This window comes from Muscardinus avellanarius (assembly GCF_963383645.1).
Source record: "Muscardinus avellanarius genome assembly, chromosome: 3".
Lineage (NCBI taxonomy): Eukaryota > Metazoa > Chordata > Mammalia > Rodentia > Gliridae > Muscardinus > Muscardinus avellanarius.
The window spans coordinates 56,729,222-56,749,593 of NC_137788.1; the positions used below are offsets into that span (position 1 = coordinate 56,729,222).

Sequence of the window (20,372 nt, forward strand, 5' to 3'; positions counted from 1 at the left end):
ACCACGCTCAGCTTATTTTATTTTTTTGTGGTACTGGAGATGGAACCCAGGGCCATTCTACCTCTGAACTACACCCCCAGTCCTATTTTTTATTCTTTAGTTTGAAACAGGGTCTCACTGAGTTGCAAAGGGCCTCCCTTAGTAGTTGATGCTGTCCATGAACTGCGATCCTCCGGTCTCAGCCTCTCAAGTGCTCGGATTACAAGTGTGCACCACTACGCCTGGCTTTTAATTATTTTGATACAGGCTCTCACTAAGTTGCAGAGGGCCTCATTAGGTAGCTGAGGCTGGCTGCAAGCTGTGGATCCTTCTGTGCTTCCCAAGTACCATGATTACAAGCCTGTGCCACCATGCCTGGCTTACACCAACTTTCTGAAACAGATATTAGCACCCTTATTTTATAGCCACAGACAGGGCCAAGGTAGCAGGCTCTGAGGTGTGCAAGTGGCCTGATGGAACCTCTGGCCAGGTAGTTTATCTGTTTGACTGCACTTACTGGAGTAAGACTGGAAACCATGTAGATGTGCAGAATACTGCACATCTGTCTGTGTGTGTGTCTGTCTGTGGAAGAAAGTCTGGCATGTCTGCGCCCACAATGCTGGACCAGTCTGTTCCTGGAAGCCACGCAGGAATGGGCTTCCGGAGCCACTGCATGACATCAGGATCAGCTGTCTCTCCCTGTCTGAGAATTTGCTTCTCGCAGTTTATGTTCCTCTATCTAAGAGGAAGACAGCATGGTGGGATACAGGTCACGTGATGCCGAAGACCCACAGCATTTGCTTTATTATTATTATCATTATTATTATTATTATTATTATTATTATTACTAAAACCACAGCATTTGCTTTATTATTATTGTGGGGGGGTTATTAGGGGCATTCGACCTCTGACCTATACCCCCCACCTTGCAGAAGGTGAGTTGTGAATATCGAGGTGATAGCTATTTCTTCCTTTGTTCCACAGATATTTATTCAGCATCTGCCATGTACCATGCACTGGTATCCACATAGGTTAAAGCAGCAAATAAATGCTGAGACCCTCATTTAGCTTACATTCTGTTGATAATGAAACACAAAGTAAATCATATCTATGAGATGGCAAATGGTAATGAACACTATAAAGAAAAAAGGGCATATGCTGGAGAGTGGAGTTGCTGGGTGAGTTGGAGGCACAGTGTAACCAGGAGGCTGGAGAAGCCCCCAGTGGTGAGGCGCCATTTGAGCCAAGACGTTCGTTGCTGAGGTAGGTGCATATCTGGAGTATTCCAAGCAGAGGGGACAGGAGCGGTCAGTGTCCTGGGCGGGAGCATGCCCGCTTGCGTAAGAAGAGCAGTGACAGCGTGGCTGGTGCAGAGATGGACAGGGAGACAGGTGGCAGGAGCAGGGCCCAGTTGGATAGGCCTGTGAACATCTGCCTTTTTCTCAACATAATATCCCTGGCACATCAGGGATGCTCACCAAATGGTCATTAGGATGATAGTGATCTCATGATGCTGCTGTGTACTTTTGATTGGTAGAGGAGAGATAAATGGGGTGATATTTTAGGAAAAATGTTTATAGCAGCATATTAGAATAGAAGGAGCATTCAAAACCAGACAGCCGATAGTTAAATCTGAGTTCTGCTGTTGCCCCTCAATGAGTTCGCATTTATTCATCTACGAAATGGAAATGGTCCTTCTGTTCCCCCTCCTCACAGGACTGATGTGAAGTAAAGGAAATAAACCTATGTAATTGCTTTATGAGAGTAGACTACAATAGGTATAAAGTATAAGGGCTGTGTTTGCTGAATTATTGAATCATGGGCTTGGAAAGCCATTTATCCATTTATCCCAAAGCAACAGAGTGATCTTGTCTGTATGAATGTGTTAAAAAATGAGGCACTGGCTAATGGGAAATACTGCAAACCTCTGGACCTTTCTGGCTTCGCCTCCTCGGTCACAGTTCATGTCCCCTGCCGTAGGTGCATTGGGACATTGTATCACTGTGTGCTGAAGCGTAAGACTGAGGCTTTGAGCTCAATCTCTCATCCTAAAATCCAGATTAAAAACAAAAAACAAGGCCAGGCGTGGTGGTGCACGCTTGTAATTCCCGCGCTTGGGAGGCGAAGACAGGAGAATCGCGCAGGTTTGAGGTCAGCCGCACTGGCTTAAGAGACCCTGTTTCCAAATAAAAATATAAAAATGGGTCTGGGAGTGTAGTCTGGAGGTAGAAGGGTTTCCAGGAACCACAGTACCAAAAACAAACAAACAAACCAACAAAAAACAAAACAAAACACTATGAGCAGGTGTTGAACTGGACCAGAGGAGCAGGAGCTTGATCACTAAAAAGTGAAAGCCAGGCGTGGTGGCATGTGCTTGTGATTCCAGTAGTGGGGAGGCTGAGAACCTCCCCAACATAGTGAGACCCTCTTTTTTTTTTTTTTTTTGTGGGTCTGGGGGTGGAACCCAGGGGCATTCAACCTCCGAGCTACACCCCCTGCCCTATTTTTTATTCTTTATTTTGAAACCGGGTCTCACTGAGTTGCAGAGGTCCTTACGAGGTAGCTGAGGCTGTCCGCGAACCGCGATCCTCCTGTCTCAGCCTCCCAAATGCTGGGATTACAAGCGTGCACCACTACGCCCAGCTGTGAGACCCTCTTTTAAATTAAAAAAATAAAATGAGCCAGGCCTGATGGTGCACTCTTGTAATTCCAGGCTGAGACAGGAGGATCGCCGTTTGCAGATGGCTTCAGCTACTTAGTGAAGCCCTTTGTAATTCAGTGAAACCCTGTTTCAAAATAAAGAATAAAAAATAGGGATCAGGAGCCCGGCGTGGTGGCGCATGCTTGTAATCTCAGCATTCGGGAGGCTGAGACCTGGAGGATCGTGGTTTGTGGACAGCCTTAGCAACTTAGTGAGGCCCTCTGCAACTCAGTGAGACCCTGTTTCAAAATAAAGAATAAAAAACAGGGCAGGAGGTATAGCTCGGAGGATAAATGCCCCTGGGTTCCATCCCCAGACCCACCAAAAGAAAATAAAGGGGGGGGGTGTGTAGAGGTCAGAGGTAGAATGCTCCTGGGTTCAATCCCTAGTACTGAAAATAAGTAAGTAAATAAATAAATAAATAGGGACTGGGAGTGTAGCTCAGAGGTAGAAGGTTCCTGGGTTCAGTCCTCATTAAAGCGAGCGCGGGCGCGCGCGCACACACACACACACACACACACACACACACACACACACGGCGGTAAATGAAAAGGGCAAGCAAAACTAACAAGGGAAGCGTCTAGAAGTAGCTCTCTGCTGTACCTAGACTGAGCTATGGTGTGTGTGTGTGTGTGTGTGTGTGTGTGTGTGTGTGTGTGTGTGTGGTGGAGGTGGGAGCAGGAGTGATGGTACTGAGGGATTGAACCCAGAGGCATTCTACCTCCATGCTGTACCCCAGACCATTTTCACTTTTATTTTAAAATGATCTCACTAGGTTGCTGATTCTCACAAATCCTCCTGTCTCATCTTCCAAAGTACTGGAATTGTCACAGGGGAAGGGTTCATTCCTGGACTCAGGATTGGCAGGATCTTTGAATTATATGACCAAAAAGAATTGCAACGTGCACCAATGTGAGACATAGAATTTATTTAGGAATGTAGGGAATACACATTCATGGGAGAGTTCGCAAGTCACCCGAAGGATGAGAGAAGTCCCTTTGGAAGTGAGGGCTTCTCTTTATAGGGGCCTTTCAGAGGGGTGAGCAGAGGACGACCTCAGTCTGGCCGCTGATTTAGGGGTCTCCTGGTGTCCGCGCTCACTGTCTTAACAGCAGGTGTCCTTTTGAACTATTGGAGGACAATCAGCAGGTTGAGGCACTTGCTCTTGTGTAGTGCCCAAGTAAATTCCTTTTTCTGAGCTCTCTCATCCGGTGAATAGATGCTTCCTCAGTCGTGGTTTTCAGTATTCATTTTCTTTTCTCTATTGACGTTTCATTTTCCTAGTTCTCTCTTACGTGTGTCACCGACTTTTGAAACAGAGTGATGGGTGCTCACATCTTGGACATCTGGTCCCTGCCAGGGGGTGAACGGGTCCATTCCAAACCTCAGGAACTCAGGACCCGTGAGGTCCTTGGCTTCCATGGCAGAAAATAATTTAAGCAGTTAAGAGACAAAGATTTATTTAGGAAAGTAGGGGATGCATGTTCAAGGGAGAATGCCAGCCATCTCAAGAGGGAGAGAGCCCCTTTGGGGTTGCACAGGTTTTTGTTTTTGTTTTTGTTTGTTTGTTGAGGTTCTGGGGATGGGAACCATAGTCATTCTACCTCTGAGCATTGTTTTTGAAACAATGGTACAATCATGTGCCTCCATGCCTGGATTTTTCCCCCGCCTTTTGGTACTGGCACTGAACCCAGGCATTCAGCTTCCAAGATACACCCCCAGCCCTATTTTTTAATTCTTTATTTTGAAACAGAGTCTCACTGAGTTGCAAAGGGCTTCACTAAGTAGCTGAGGTTGTCCACGAACCATGATCCTCCTGTCTCAGCCTCCCAGATGCTGGGATTACACCACGCCAGCTTGGTGGCTTTTTTTGTTTTTTTGTTACTGGGAATCCAAACCAGAGCCTTGAGCTTGCACAGCAAGTGCTCTGCCACTGGGCTACATCCCAGACCTTTTTTGTTTGTTTATTTACTTATTATTTTTTATTTTTTTGTACTGAGAATTGAAACCAATGACTACCTTTGTCCTACACCCAGTCTTATTTTTTTTATTGTGAAATAGGGGTCTTCCTAAGTTGCTGAGGCTGGCCTCAAACCTGGTTGATCAGGCCGGGGCGTGGTGGCGCACGCTTGTAATCCCTGCGCTTGGGAGGCTGAGACAGGATTGCACCGGTTCAAAGCCAGCCTCAGCTACTTAGGCTTTCAGCAACTTAGTGAGACCCTGTTTCCAAATAAAATATGAAAAAAGTCTGGGAGTATAGCCCGGAGGTAGAAAGCCTCTGGGTTCCTCCCCTAGTACCACCAAAAAAAAAAAAAAAAAAAAAAAACAAAAAACCTGGTTGATCTTCATTGTCTTGGCCTCCCAAGTACTGGCATGTGCTACTGTGCCTGGCTTCCATGTTTTTTTAAAAACATAATCTTGTTCTAGGATGAGAGGACAAGGTAAGCAGCCATTGTCCAGGCATCCAAGCTAACTAAGCATTAGCACCTCTGAGTGGGAAGGCTCAGCAGGTAGGTACTGCTCCAGGTGTTTTTCAATGTAGGCCTGCTGAGGTGTTTATTTTGTATGCAGTTGCATTTCTCACCTCTAGAGGGCGCCAGAGGTCAGAAGGAACTGGGGAGCTGAGCAGCTGGGCCTAGATTCTCTTATAAGACTACTAACCAATCATATTAGAGTTCTTAGTTTTTGGAGATTCTAGCACTATATTCTCGCTGAGCTCCTTATTTTTTCCTAATGCCCCTCTTCAGCCCCCAAACTTTACCCAAAAGATCATTTTTTAAAATCTTAAGTAGCAACTAGTAGGAGAGGAACACTGGGCAGGGGTTGTATCTGAGAACTTAGATCTTTTTGTTTATTTGTTTGTTTGTTTTTTGTGGTACTGGGGATTGAACTTCCATGAGGGTCTTGTCAGGAGCCATTTCTTTAGAATGGGGCTGGGGTTTGGGAAGAGACTGGAAGTGACCCTGGCTGTGTTGGCTGCGGGCACCCTTTTTAAAACTCCATCTTGAAGTTGTCTTGATGAGAGGGTTCCCCAGGGGAAGGCAGGGCCCACAGTCAGGAAAGGGCGACTTCCTGTGCGGGGCCCACAGGCCGCGAGGGAGGCTCTGGGAGAAACACTTGGAGCATACGGCTGCGGCTGGCTGCAGCATGTGTCCGAACTGGAGATGAGAAGGTCTCTGTGTGGTTTGGTTGCATGCATCCCCCGCCACCCCCCCACCCCCCCCCCCCGCCAAGTACCCCGAAATCATGTTGGGATTTCGCTTTGGGAATTCAGTCCAGTGTTTGAGCAACTCACTTTTGAAGCAGGGAAAGGGGTTCTTTGAATTTTCAATGTTTCAGGGCCACCCGAGCCCATTTGAAGTTGTCATCTTGATCCTTCCGTGGATGAGAAGATAGAGGTGGGCTGGTGTCCTTATCTGAAGTGATTTAAGCATTTCTCTGATTGATGTTGGATCTCTTCGTATTCTTTTGGCTTGCTAGCTGGCTAGCTCTTTTACCAAATCAGAATATGAAGACCTGTAAGAAGTGATAGATACAGAAAGTTTTTTTGGCCAGAGCAGACAAACTGGAGTGACTGATTTCAGAGTAAAAGGCAGTACTGGGTAACCACATTCTAGACATACCTAGACCTATGTTTGAAATAGGTCTGTCCCTTGGAGTGGCAATGAGATTTGGGATTGTGAGATAATATCTTGAACTTGAAGAATCAATGTCCAGAACCCAAATTTTATTTATTTTTTTGGTGGTGGAATTGAACCCAGGGGCATTCTACCGCCAACCTGTACCCCAGATTTTATTTTTTATATATATATATATATATTTACTTATTTATTGTGGTGGTACTCAGGGGCTTCCTACCCCTGTGCTATACTCCCAGACCTATTTTTTTATATTTTACTTGGAAACAGGGTCTCACTAAGTTGCTGAGAGCCTCACTAAGTAGCAGAGGTTGGCTTCGAACCTGTGTGATCCTCCTATCTCAGCCTCCCAAGTGCAGGGATTACAGGCGTGTGCCACCACGCCCAGCTCGCTCTTTCTTTCTTTCTTTCTTTCTTTCTTTCTTTCTTTCCTTCCTTCCTTCCTTCCTTCCTTCCTTCCTTCCTTCTTTCTTTCTTTCTTTCTTTCTTTCTTTCTTTCTTTCTTTCTTTCTCTCTTTCTTGTACTCAGGATGGAACCCATGGGCTTTCTACCCCTAGGCTACACTTCCAGACCTATTTTATACTTTATTTGGAAACAGGGTCTCACTAAGTAGCTGAGGCTGGCTTCGAACTTGTGCGATCCTCCTGTCTCAGCCTCCTGAATGCTGGGATTACAAGGGTGCGCAACCACGCCTGGTATATATTGGGAAGCTTAATAATTAGGTATGATTTCTGTGTGTTTGGTGAGAATACTTAAGTGATTCTCTTTGGATTGATGTGGTGGCACATACTTTACAGTCCCTGCTACTCCAGAGGCTAGGACAGGAGGATCACTTGAGCCTCTAGAGTTTGAGGCTAGCTTGGGTAGCATAGCAAGATCCATCTCTTGAAAATAAACAAATGAGTGAACGGGCTCTTCACATTACAGTTGTCTAACACAGAATTATTAGCCACAGCTGCCACACTGTATGTGAAATTGCCTACCTTGGTTAAAGTGCATGCAAGAGAAGGATTTTATTTCCATTAATTCAGGCTTTAAAGTACATGTATATAAGTATGGGCACCTGAATGCTATATTCATAGGCTATTAGAGCGAAAAGGACACAGAAACAGTTTTGCCCTTCTTTAGCAGAAGAGGAAATGGTGATGCTGTATCTTGTCCAAGGTCACACAGATATTAAAGAACAAAGCTAGGACAAGTATACAGACTGGTTTAGTGGCTTTTTAGTCACTAAACACATCATACTTTTATTCTGGGACTCCATAATCTCAGTGCTCTTTCAGAAGCTAGGTCATAAAATAGCATGTTTTCTTATAGTATCAAATTTACAAGGGTAGGTATAAATTCTTGGTTAAAGCTCTTTTGCAAATTGGATTATTATGTCATTTTAAATATTTCGAGGACTCACTGGGCAACCTTTGAATTTGACATGTTCTTTTTTGGCTTTTAGGTTTTCCGAGGACACTGGTACAGGCTGAAGCCCTGGACAAAATCTGTGACCTGGATCTAGTGATCAGTTTAAACATTCCATTTGAAACGCTTAAAGATCGTCTCAGCCGACGCTGGATTCATCCTCCTAGTGGGAGGGTCTATAATTTGGATTTCAACCCACCTCATGTACATGTAAGAATATACCAAATGCTTTCACAAACTAATGAGACCAAAAAAAAAAAGAAAAAAAAATCAACTGAAAAGTGAGTAGAGGATATGGACCGACTGTTCAACAACAATAAAAAATTTTCTCTAGTTGCAAAAACTCTACAAAAGAAGTATTCAAATTAAGTAGAAGGAAATTTTAACTAAAGGAGATGTCACATTATTTATTTTATATTTTATATTATTTTATTTTTTTGCGGGTCTGGGATGGAACCCAGGGGCATTTGATCTCCGAGCTACACCCCCTGCCCTATTTTTTTTTTTATCATTTATTTTGAAACAGGGTCTCACTGAGTTTCAGAGGGCCTTGCTAAGTAGCTGAGGCTGTCTGCAAATCGCGATCCTCCAGTCTCAGTCTCCCAAATGCTGGGATTACAAGCGTATGCCACCACGCCTAGCTATTTATTTATTTTTTGAATTGTCAGATGTCACTTTAAGAAGATATAACATGTATTGTTGATGGGGATCGGGGGAAAATGGCACTCTCATACTTGTTTGATAAAATATTAATGGCTGTGTGTGTGTGTGTGTGTGTGTGTGTGTGTGTGTGTGTGTGTGTGAGAGAGAGAGAGAGAGAGAGAGAGAGAGAGAGATTGATTGATTGATTGATTAGGAATTGAACCCAGGGGCATTCTACCTCTGAGTTATGCCCCAGCTCTGTTTATTTTATTTTATTGTGAAACAAGGTCTCACCAAGTTGCTGAGGCTGGCCGAGAACCTGCCATCCCATCTATCTCAGCCACCATGCCTGGCTTAGGCTTTTTTTTTTTGTGGTACTGGGGATGGAACCCAGGGGCCCTCTACCTCTGGGCTACACTCCCAGACCTATTTTTTATATTTTATTTGGAGACAGGGTCTCTTAAGCCAGCTGAGGCTGGCTTTGAACCTGCATGATCCTCCTGTCTCAGCCTCCCAAGCGCAGGGATTACAAGCGTGCCCCACCACGCCCGGCTGGCTTTTTAAAAAATTTTTTAATTTTTTAATTTTTTGCAGGTCTTGGGATGGAACCTAGGGGCATTTAACTTTTGAGCTACACCCCTTGCCCTATTTTTTATTCTTTATTTTGAAACAGGTTCTCACTAAGTTGCGGAGGGCCTAAGTAGCTGAGGCTGTCCCTGAACTGTGATCCTCTGGTCTCAGCCTCCCGAATGCTGGGATTACAATGTGCGCCACCACACTCAGCTCTATTAGGCTTTATTTAACTCCTTGATAAAGACAGGTTGTATTAAAGAACTAGTGCATTAATGCAATCTGATAATGCATAACTCTTGTTATGTGGCAAATAGTATTTTTTGTTATTCAAAGGTGGAAGGCATATCTTTGTATGTTATTTGGTAAATCTTTATGGAAAAGGCCAGACTTGAAGCGAATATGGTGGTACCTGCCTGTAATCTCAGTACTTGAGAGGCTGAGACTGGAAGATTACAGGCTCAAGGCCAGCCTCAGCAGTTTAGGGAGGCCTTGTTTGAAAATATAAATAAAATAGGGCTGAGGATGTAGCTTGGAGGTAGAATACATTTGGATTCAGTCCCTAGTTTCTGCTCCCCCCAAAAAATTTGGACTTGAATATAAATGGAGGCAGGAATTACTATAAGAAATTACTTTTGAAAGGCTAAAGATGGCTTATCTACCCCTGGGTAACATTGTGTCAGTAATGTCTAATTGAGTTAAACACTAGTGTCTGTCTTTCTGTCTGTCTCTTTCTCTTTTGTAGTGGAGGTGGGACCTGTGGGCATTCTACCTCTGAGCTACAACCCCGCTACCTTTTAAATTTTGAAACAGGTCTCATTAAGTTGTTGGTGGCCCTGCTGAGTTGCTGTGGCTGGCCTCAAACCTGCAATCCTTCTGTCTGAGCCTCCCAAGTATGGGGGTTTACAGGTATGTGCCCCCACACCCGTTTCTTTCATTCTTTGTCTTTTAGATAGAGGGTTTCACTGTTGCCAGGATGGTCCAGCCTTCTCAGTGACCAGGATGGTAGGCAAGAGCCACGGAGCTTAGCTCCAACCCTTTCCAATTTTCATCTCAGGAAGCTACAATAGGAAAATGAAAATGAGTTCTGAAAATACAGATAGGAACACTGAATTCTGCTACATTGCTTCACATTTTGACTTTGTCCATACCTGCGAGTGCAGATTCTCTAAAATTCTGTAAAGCTTTACTACTGAGTTACTTCCCAAAGCCCAATTTCCCCTAAAAGAACATGTGCAGTTATGACACTGTCTCCAAAGAGCTCACCTGGCCACCCCACCAGCCGCCCTGGCCACGCTCCCAGGAAAGAGGGATGCCCTTGCCCGAACATCATTCTGGAAGCTGTGTTGTATTTACTGGTGCTCTGAAATCCTTGAAGTGAATTCTGAGTGCTGTGGTTACAAGTAAAATAAAGCAGGGAATCTAGGTGATGTACAGCCTCTCCCATCCCCTTCTCTCCTGTCATGTCAGACTAACCACCATGGAATACACATGTGATAATTATGGGGCTCACCGGTAAATCACAAGCATAACTCATATACCCAAGGCTCTGAGCTGTAATGGAATTTTAGTGTGTTTCAAATTTATGGCCAGTTTCTGATTATCCTTTTGAGTTGCCTCAGCCTTTTGGTTCTGCTCCAGCCTGCCTTCGACAGATTTATTTCTTGTGACTCTCCCCTGGTGAGTAATAGCCATGGACATGAGGAAGCACAATTCTGAAATGTCCATTGTCCTTTTTATAAGTAGGTATGCTTCCTGGGACCATTAAAAGATGTTGAAAATTAGCTTAAAAATTTTTTTTGGTACATTGTGTGATACATCTTAGTGGAGTACAAGAAGGTAGAGACACACATGCAGGCATCACTCATTTAGCCCTTCCCCAATTCCCACCCCATTCCTCCTCCTCCTTCCTTCTCATGTTTGGCTTATGATTGAGTGACATGTTTATGAATGTACATCATGTGCATTCGGGAATTTCCTTATTCTCCCTCCCAGCCCCCTCAGTTCACCTTATTTGTTTGTCTATGGTTTCTTTTTCTTTGTCTAGAGTTCCTATGAAGCTTTTTCTTCCGAGCTTCTACATATTAGAGAAAGCATCCAATTTTTTACTTTTTGTGACTGACTAATCTCACTTAGCATAATATCCCGTTCCATCCATTTCCTTGCAAATGACATAATTTTGTTCATTATGGCCGAGTAAAATTCCACTGTGCACATATCCCATAGTTTTGTAATCCATTCATGTGTTGGTGGACATCTTGGTTGGTTCCGTAGTTTGGCAAGTGTGAATTGTATGGCTGTGAACATGAATACACATTCATTAGTTGCTGTTTTGGTTTCCATTCTTTTGGGTAGATACCCAAAAGTAGTATTGCTAGATTGTATGTAGGTTCATTCTCATTCTTCTTCTTTTTTTTTTTTTTTTTGTGGGTCTGGGGATGGAACCCAGAGGCATTTGACCTCCGAGCTACACCCCTGCCCAATTAAAAAAAATTTTTTTTTTATTTTTTATTGGTGCAATGTATTCATACATCATAATGGTATAAAGAAAATACTTTTGTAGACATACATGCACACATCGCCCAGTTAGCCCCTACCCGATCCCCACCCCGTTCCCTCCCCATCCCTCCTTCCCATGCTTGGCTTAGTGGTTGACATCTAGTTTTATAGCAATTTATCCAATATTAACAATGATACTCTCACAAAACAGTTTCATTTGTCTGATACCAAGTTTTTGATGATTAAAAGATAACAGTTCAATATTTCTTTTTGCTTTCTTTCTTACCAGAGAATATTTTATTCTTTTTTTTTTTTTAGGTGAAGCTATCATACATTTATTTATTTATTTTTCAGAAAAAATCTATCCTGATATGGAATATGGACTCTAGATACCCAAAACAATCTCGAAGAAGAACAAAGCTAGAAGATGTATATTTTCTGATATCAAACCATATAAAGCTACGATAACTGAAACAGTGTAGTACTGTTCTAAAGGCAGATATATAAACCATTGGAGTTAAATAAAAGCCTAGAGATACATTCTTCCATATATTGTCAAGTTATTTTTGACAATGTTTCCACGAACATTTGGTGGAGGAAATACTAATCTTTTAACTAAATATTGTTGAAAAATAATAATTACATGAAAAAGAATAAAATTGGACCCTTACCTAACACATATACAAATATTAACTCAAAATAGATAAAAGACCTAAATATAAATCTTAATACTATAAACTTTTAGAAGAAAATCTGGGTCATAAAACCTCACAACATTGAAATTGGCAGTGATTTCTTGGATATGATTTCAATGGCACAGGCAACAGAAGAGTATACAAACTCCCTAAAAAATAAAAAAAAATTGTATATCCAAAGACAATGTAAACAGAGTTAAAAGTTACTGATAGAATGGGATAAAATATTTCCAAATGCTATATCTGAAGGTATATTAATATTCCAACTAGAAATCCTAAAAATTAGCAACAATAAAAGCAAACAATACAATTTAGAGATAGGTAAAAGACTAACATAGATAATGAATCTCCACAGATAACCAATCTTAGTTGTCTGTTGGATGGAAAATCTTGTTTCTCTGGTTCTGGTGTGTGTTACCTATTTCTTCTTTTTAGTTAATCTCTTTGAGTATTTTCTCTAGCGCTGGTTTTGAAGACATAAATTCCTTCAGTTTCTGTTTGTTGTGGAAGCTTCTTATTTCCCCATCTAATTTGATAGAAAGTTTTGCTGGGTAGGAAACTTTTGGCTGGAAGTTGTTTTCTTTCAGAGTTTGGAATATGTTACTCCAAGCCCTTCTGGCTCTCATGACTTGGTTTGGGAAGTCTGGAGTGATTCTAATTGGTTTGCCTCTGAATGTCAGTTGGCCCTTTGTTTTTGTTGCCTTTAAGATTCTCTGCTTGGCTTCCACAGTGGTCATTTTGACAATTATGTGGTGTGGGGGTCCTCTTCTCTGATCCTCTCTAACGGGAGTTCTATAAGTTTCCTGGATCTGTGTATCGACCTCTTGCTCTATGTTTGGAAAATTTTCTGCTATTATTTCCTTGAAAAGATTGTTAATCCCTTTGGTTTCACCTTCTTTTCCCTCCTCTATTCCAATTATTCTTAGTTGCTGAGAGCCTCACTAAGTAGCTGAGGCTGGCTTCAAACCTGCGCGATCCTCTTGTCTCAGCCTCTCAAGTGCTGGGATTATAAGCATGCACCATCACGCCCGGCTTGAAACAATGTTTTAGAAATATCTGAGCAGTTAGTAAAGATTTAATGAAGCTGGGTGTGATGGCACATACCTGTAATCCCAGTGCTTGGGAGGCTGAGACAAGAGTTTCACAGTTTAGAAGCCAGCCTCAGACACTTAGCAAGACCCTGTTTCAGAAATAAGATGGCTTTGGCATGGTGGTGTACACTTGTAGTCCCAGTACAAGTTAGCATTGTGTGAAACCCTCCCTCTCTCCCTGTCTTCCTTCCTTCCCCCCTCCATCCTCTCTCTCTCTCTTTCTTTCTTTCTTTCTTTCTTTCTTTCTTTCTTTCTTTCTTTCTTTCTTTCTTTCTTTCTTTCTTGTGGTACTGGGGATTGATCCAGCAGTTTTCTACCTCTGAGCTACACTCCCAGCCCTGTTTTATTTATTTATTTTTTTAAATTTTCTTTTGGAAACAGCTTCTCAGTAAGTTGTAGAAGGCCTCACTTGGTTGCTGAACCTGTGATCCTCCTATCACAGCCTCCCAAGTCCTGGGATTACAGGCATGAGCCACCACACCCAGCTGAAACCTGCTGTTTCTTACTGGACTACGCGGGGTCTTGCACAGAGAGGTTCTGACATATGGAATGGTGCAGCTGTTGGCCGCAGTAACAGGTCTCTCTGGTCTTTAGGGGATCGATGACATCTCTGGTGAACCATTAGTCCAGCAGGAGGATGATAAACCCGAAGCAGTCGCTGCCAGGCTAAGACGGTACAAAGATGCAGCAAAGCCAGTCATCGAACGATACAAGTAAGTGTTCCAGTGTTTTCATTGCAGAGATGTGATGAGAAAGCTGTGGAGTTTACTGGCCAGGACACCGGACGGAGGCATGGCGAGCTTTCTGCAAGCTAGATAAACTCTAAATGCCCACTGGCTCCCCAGAAGGCAGAAGAAATGCCACAGTTGTGCATGGGTGATAAAGTCCAGGACTTTATCCTGAAACTGTTAGAACATCTGAAGATTTAAGCCCAGTTGTCTCTAAAAATTTCATCTAGGTTTAGCTCCATTTTTTTCTTTTGCCCTGTGTTTCAAACCCAGGGGATGCACATGCTGGGAAAGCACCCTGCTACGGAGCTACACCCCAAACCCTTCCTTCTTCCTTTATTAGTGGCTGAGATAATGATCTATACTTTGACATTTCTCTATGTAAAATATATGATTTGGAAAGAAGATTAAGCCTGAATATGTCTGTAGGGAGTTTAATCAAGAAAAGTTAAAACCATAAACTTGAGATTATGAATTCAAATCGCAATAAAATGAGTTTATAAATTTAAACTCAGAAGGGGCCAAGCCTGTAATAAAAATTTGTCTTAAAGCTGAGCGTAGTAGTGTTTGCCTTGAATAGATGAGGTCCTGGATTTGACCCACCCCCTCCCAAAAAAGGAAAAGGAGAGCCTTATACCTGGTGAGAGATATGACTAGCTGGGTGGTAGAGTGGAACAGCTCCTAGGTTGATCTAGCCCATCCTTACCACAGGGACACAGACCCAGCATGGCAAGGGATTCCCGTTTTTAAGCAGAAGGAGGAATATGGCTCTGCCTGGAAGAAAATAAATCTCATTTTTTTTATTTTGTCAACAAATTAAAAATTTTTAAGCAGCATGCAAGCCAAGCAAACCCATATGTTGACAGTACTTTTCTGTTAAAAATCAATTTCTTAGGCCGGGCGTGGTGGCGCATGCTTGTAATCCCCGCGCTTGGGAGGCAGAGACAGGAGGATCAGGTTGGTTCGGAGCCAGCCTCGCTGGCTTAAGAGACCCTGTTTCCAAATAAAAAGTATAAAATAGGTCTGGGAGTATAGCCCGGAGGTAGAAGGGCTTCCAGAAACCCCAGTACCACCAAATAAATAAATAAATAAATAAATAAATAAATAAATAAATTTCTTGCCTATAGCCCTCAAATTCAGCAAACCTTGAGATCAGATATTATGATCATAATGTTGGCATACATGCTGTGTTCCATGATTGACTGTTGTAAATAATGATTTCAGAGTACCAAAGTTTGTCAGAGATTTGCTTTTGAAAAATGTTACTTTTACTGGGCAGGGTGGCACATGCTTGTAATCCTAGTACTTAGGAGGCTGAGACAGGAGGATAGTAGGTTCAAGGACAGGCTCAGCAATATAGCAAGGCTTTCAGAAACCTTTTGAGACCCTGTTTCAAAACAAAAAATAAAGCTCAGAGGTAGAATGCCCCTGAGTACTGGGTTTTGAACCAGGTGCATTCTACCTTTGAACTACTCTCCCAACCCCCCACCCTGTGTGTGTATGTAGGGGGGTACTGGATATGGAACCCAGGGGCATTCTACCTCAATGCTACACCCCCAGCACTATTTTTTATTCTTTATTTTGAAACTGGGTCTCACTAAGTTGTGGAGGGCCTTACTAAGTAAAAATAGGTGAGGTTGGCTGTGAACCTGGATCCTCCTGTTTCAGCCTCCCAAATGCTTGAATTACAAGCATGTGCCACCATGCCCGACCTATTCTTTATTTTTGAAATAGGGTTTCACTAAGTTGTAGAGGGCCTCACTAAGTAGCTGAGGCAGGCTTTGAACCTGCCATCCTCTTGCTTCAGCCTTCCAAGTACTGGGATTACAAGCATGCACCACCACACCTGGCCTCCTCAAGCCCTTTTTATTTTTTATTTTGAAACAAGGCATTACTAGATTACTGAGGCTGTTCTCAAACCTGTGATCCTCCTGTCTCAGCCCAGTATCACAGACATGCACCACCACACCGGTGCACTCACGCATTTGACGGGGACAGCTTGGGTACTTGGTGATGTGAGATAGAGACCCTGAGATCATGTTCTCTTAGTCCCACATCTTTTTTTGTTCTGATGTCATATTCAAGAGAAACCTAAAACCCCTCTCCTGTTTGTTGGACTTTTGTTTTTCAGGAGCCGAGGAGTGCTCCATCAGTTTTCTGGGACGGAGACTAACAAAATATGGCCTTATGTTTACACACTTTTCTCAAACAAGATCACACCTCTTCAATCCAAAGAAGCATACTGAGGCTGTCCAGGGGAAGAGCCAGGAAGACGTGGTCATTCATTCAATCATGTGTTTAGTATTGGTGCCGTGTCCAAATTAGAAGCTAGTGAGGTAGCTTGCAGCATTCTTTCTGTTTAAATGGTGAATTAATAGGAAGACTAGCCAGTAGGAAGAGTTCATGAAGAGGCCTGCCTCAGCCTCTCCCAAGAAGGCGACTCTGCGTGGATCAAACCCTTCACGAGAAACAGGTGCAGGCTGGATTTCAAGAGGTGTCTAACCTGGGCTCTGACTGGGTTTTGGCAACCATGTTGTTGCTATAGCAGCCTTTTGGCAGGTGATGATGGTGGTCTCCAGCTCTCTCTGCCCTCCAAAGGCTGTTGAACCAGGCACCAGTAAGCCTGAGAACACCAGAGGCTCTAGCCTGGGCTTCACCCCAATTCTCTGCTCTCTGCTCCCTGGGTGACAGTGGAGTTGAAGCTCATCTTTCTCAGTAATTTCTCTCTCTTGAGTGACTGTGTCTACTGTTCATCTTTTTCTGATAAGAGTAACGCCTTCTTCTCCGCAGCCATGTTCCATGGAATCCATCCTTTGCAGACATCCCTGTGATGAAAGGATTTGGCTTCTGCCAACTGTATTTTCTTACACCTGTTTTTTCTCTTCTTAGGCTATTAAATAGAAGTTGTTAAATAATACGATTGTCACTGAATTTTTCCCTTTTGAATTCCCCTCTATGAACTGAGAGCTGCAGGACTGTATTGAATCTCTTCATACACTGGGAACTGAGCCATGTAGAAGGCCTTATTTTGAATGGCTGGCCCGACTCTCCTGATCTCACCCTGCTTCTCTTATTGTGAAAAAAATGAGGACCCCCACCTCCAAATCTTTGGGGGGAATTCTAAAAGAAAGGGCAAGAATACTCACCTATGGAAATGTTGAAAGAGTTACTTTATGGATAGACACAAGCCCTAAGACCACTTGGAATTACTGGACTCATAGAATAGTTAAGATTTTTATTCAAAACAATATGAATTTTGAACATGCTGCTAAATATCGATCCTGACTGTGTTTTTCTCCTGTGAGTGACCTGTGCAGGCAATAAGTAGTCTAGTCGGTTAGGGAATAGAGCTCGTGGGGTTGAGGAAAGCGCCTCACTAGCTGCACCGAGATTGAGCACGACAGCTTTATGATGGTGGGAGAACAAAGTCTTTTTGTTTTCCCATTCCAAAGATGCAGTCTATGGGGTGGCCATAAATTCTTGAAATATATACTAATATTTTATCATCGATTGCATCCATAAACCATTTATTAAGATTTGCTTGGTTTCCAGACTTGGTGGCCACTTTGTATAGTTCTTGCTCTCCTCTAGGAAGAATGAAATTGATTCCTGCTGCCTTAAAATGATGTGCCCCTCCTCCATGCATCATACCTGTCCCCCAGGAGCATCTTTACTATTCCTGGGAGTGACTTCTGTCTAACCCTTCATACTGGTGAGAAAAAGGAAGTCCATTTCAGCCCTTCAGTGGTGTTGAAACACATCCTTTACTTTCTAAAGGTTTCCCGTGTGTCCCCTTCAGTTTACTATCATATCTGTTGTGTGCTAATGAGCCCATCTTTATACTACTGCCCAAGCTCTTGCCAGTTCTCTTCATGTGAGTGTTTCTTAGCTTTGTGGAAGTACAGAACAATCTCCCCATCTTGATTACAGAGAAGATTGCTCACTTTTTAGATTTATTCAGTTCAAATGCCCAGTTCAGGTCTATGAAATGAGTGTGCATGATTCTCTCCATTCTGAGGGCGTTGGAAGGGTCGCATTTGTGGATGATGATGGGGATGGAGTGAAGACCAGATATGTAGTTGAAGCTCAGATTTCCTGGGGAATCAGGCATAGAGAAAAATAAGTATGATGTGTGGAAGGCCTTGAAATTTAGAGTAGCGTTGCCATGGAATTGATTTCCAAAAACTAGGAAAAGTGGAGGGTCAGAGTTATTACAGACAATTCAAAAGAGGAAAGGGTGTGCTTTGCTGGAAGGAGAAAACCCTTCAAACTTCTTTTACTTTTCCTTCAATGTACTCACTGCGTTTAAAATTTGAGAGAGAGAGATGCATGGGGAACCGCTGGATATTCAGTTGCTCACTCTCCTCCATCCTTCATTCTTTCACCCTTGCAGCTAAATAGATGATTGTAGCTGATGTTGGGTCACTCTGTAGGTCTCAACAGTGTGGTTGTAGAGATTGCCCTGCATTGAAGATCCTTTGCTAGGTGAGACGACATGGGACAAACACTTTTTGTGTGTGTGTGTGTGTGTGTGTGTGGTACTGGGGGTGGAACCCAGAGGCTTTCTACCTCCGGGCTATACTCCCAGACCTTTTTTAATATTTTATTTGGAAACAGGGTCTCACTAAGTTGCTGGGAGCCTCACTAAGTAGCTGAGGCTGTCTTCAAACCTGTGCGATCCTCCTGTCTCAGCCTCCCAAGCGCGGGGATTACAAGCGTGCGCCACCATGCCCGGCTGGACAAGCACCTTTTTTATGTTCTTTGAAAAGATGATGCTTGTTTTGTGATCAGTGGCCTTAAACAAATCTAATTTTCGGTTTCCCTTAAGTGATTTTTTTTTAATATAAATTAGCTGAATGTGGTGGTACATGCCTATAATCTGAGGATTTGGAAGTTTGGGACAGAAGGGTTGCAGGTTTGAGGACAGCCTCAACAACATAGCGAGACTTTCGGCAGCCCAATACCGTCCTGTTTCAAAACCATGGTGTTGCTGGGTGTGGTGGCACACTTTTGTAATCCTAGTACTTGGGAGGTTGAAATAGGATTACAGGTTAGTGGCCAGCCTCAGTTACTTACTGAGGCCTTCCAAAATTTAGTGAGACCCTGTTTCAAAAATACAGAATAAAGAAATAGGGCTGGGAATATAGTTTGAATCAGATCCCAGTACTTGGGAAACTGAGGTGGGAGGATCGCAGGTTCGTGGCCGGCCTTGCCTACTTAGGCCCTCTGCAACTTAGACCTTGTTTCAAAATAAAAATAAAATAGGGCTGTGGGTTTAGCTCAGATGTAGAATGTCCGTGAGTTCAACCCCCAGTACTGCAAAATAAACAAATCTCTTTTCAACGGGACTCGGTTTAGTATTTGACTTCAGCTGTTGTCTCAAGTTTAAGCCTGTTGGAAATTTTCGGTTGAACTGTAAAAGACCACCTATTTCCAAATGGTACAGTATGGGCAACTCTTGGCAGTTCCATGTCAAGTGTCTCTTGGCAGTAGTAGTGCTAAGCATTGTCTAATTAAATCATCGATAATTATCCAATATAATAGATATTATATTTATTATCATCTCCTTATATTTAAAGACCGAAACAGTCTCATTTATTTAAACATGTGCTTTCAAGTATGTATAGGGATTCATCAGGAAATTCCAAAGGGACTTTTCTGCACTTTTTCCACAATTAAGTTTCTCATTCTCATGAATAGGTAAAACCATGCATCTGTCCTAGCCGGAAATCTTCATTTTAAGGGAACTGGTGCTGAGGTAGAAAATTGTGCTCGGTGTCAATGGTGGTAGTTGCACACTGTATATATGGATGGGACCTCAAGAGGCAGTTGTGTATATCTGATGAGTTTTGCCTAACTGCCTTGAGTCCTCACTGCATTTATTTGCCAGAGAGGCGAATCGTAACCTATAGTCCTGTTGATAGTGGGAGTTGCTTTCTCACCATCTCCCTCCAGTTTCAATAACTCCTGGGTCTACTTGGTGGCTCAGGAGAAGTGGTTGGTGACTTCTTTCAGTGGTCTGGTCATGAGCTGTCTTTCCTTCCCATACCTAACTCATCCAACCTGGTTTACAGAGAAGAAGTACAAGACTCAAACGTTGGGGGATCATGAGCCATATTTCATTTAGCTCTGAAAGAAAACTGCTTCCTGCATGTGTTGAGACGTTAAAATTAAAATACATGCCATGCCTTATCTTGTAGCAAATTGCACAGTTCTTGCCAAAATAAATGCTATTATCCGTATGCTTCAGGAGATCCCTCAGTTTGATAATTGTGTGTGTGTGTGCGTGGTGTGTGAGATAGAGAGGGTAAAGCATTTCCAAAAAGGCAAAAGTTCATATGGCATGGACATAAAACTCCTTCCTCCAGTAATGGTTGGGCTATCCTTGGAAGTAGTGTCAAGCTTTAAATATAAG

General features: G+C 42.9%; 1 protein-coding gene across 1 annotated transcript in view; it reads left to right on the forward strand.

Annotated features, from left to right (window-relative positions):
* AK4 (adenylate kinase 4) overlaps positions 1–16,203 on the forward strand; it is a gene marked incomplete at both ends in the record, with an annotated part of 88,083 nt that extends 71,880 nt beyond the window's left edge. Inside the window, 3 exons of the mRNA XM_080691180.1 lie at positions 7,770–7,942; positions 13,824–13,942; positions 16,089–16,203. Coding sequence (XP_080547306.1) covers positions 7,770–7,942; positions 13,824–13,942; positions 16,089–16,203 — 407 coding nt within the window. The remainder of the gene's footprint in view (positions 1–7,769; positions 7,943–13,823; positions 13,943–16,088) is intronic.
* Positions 16,204–20,372: the final 4,169 nt, after the last annotated feature.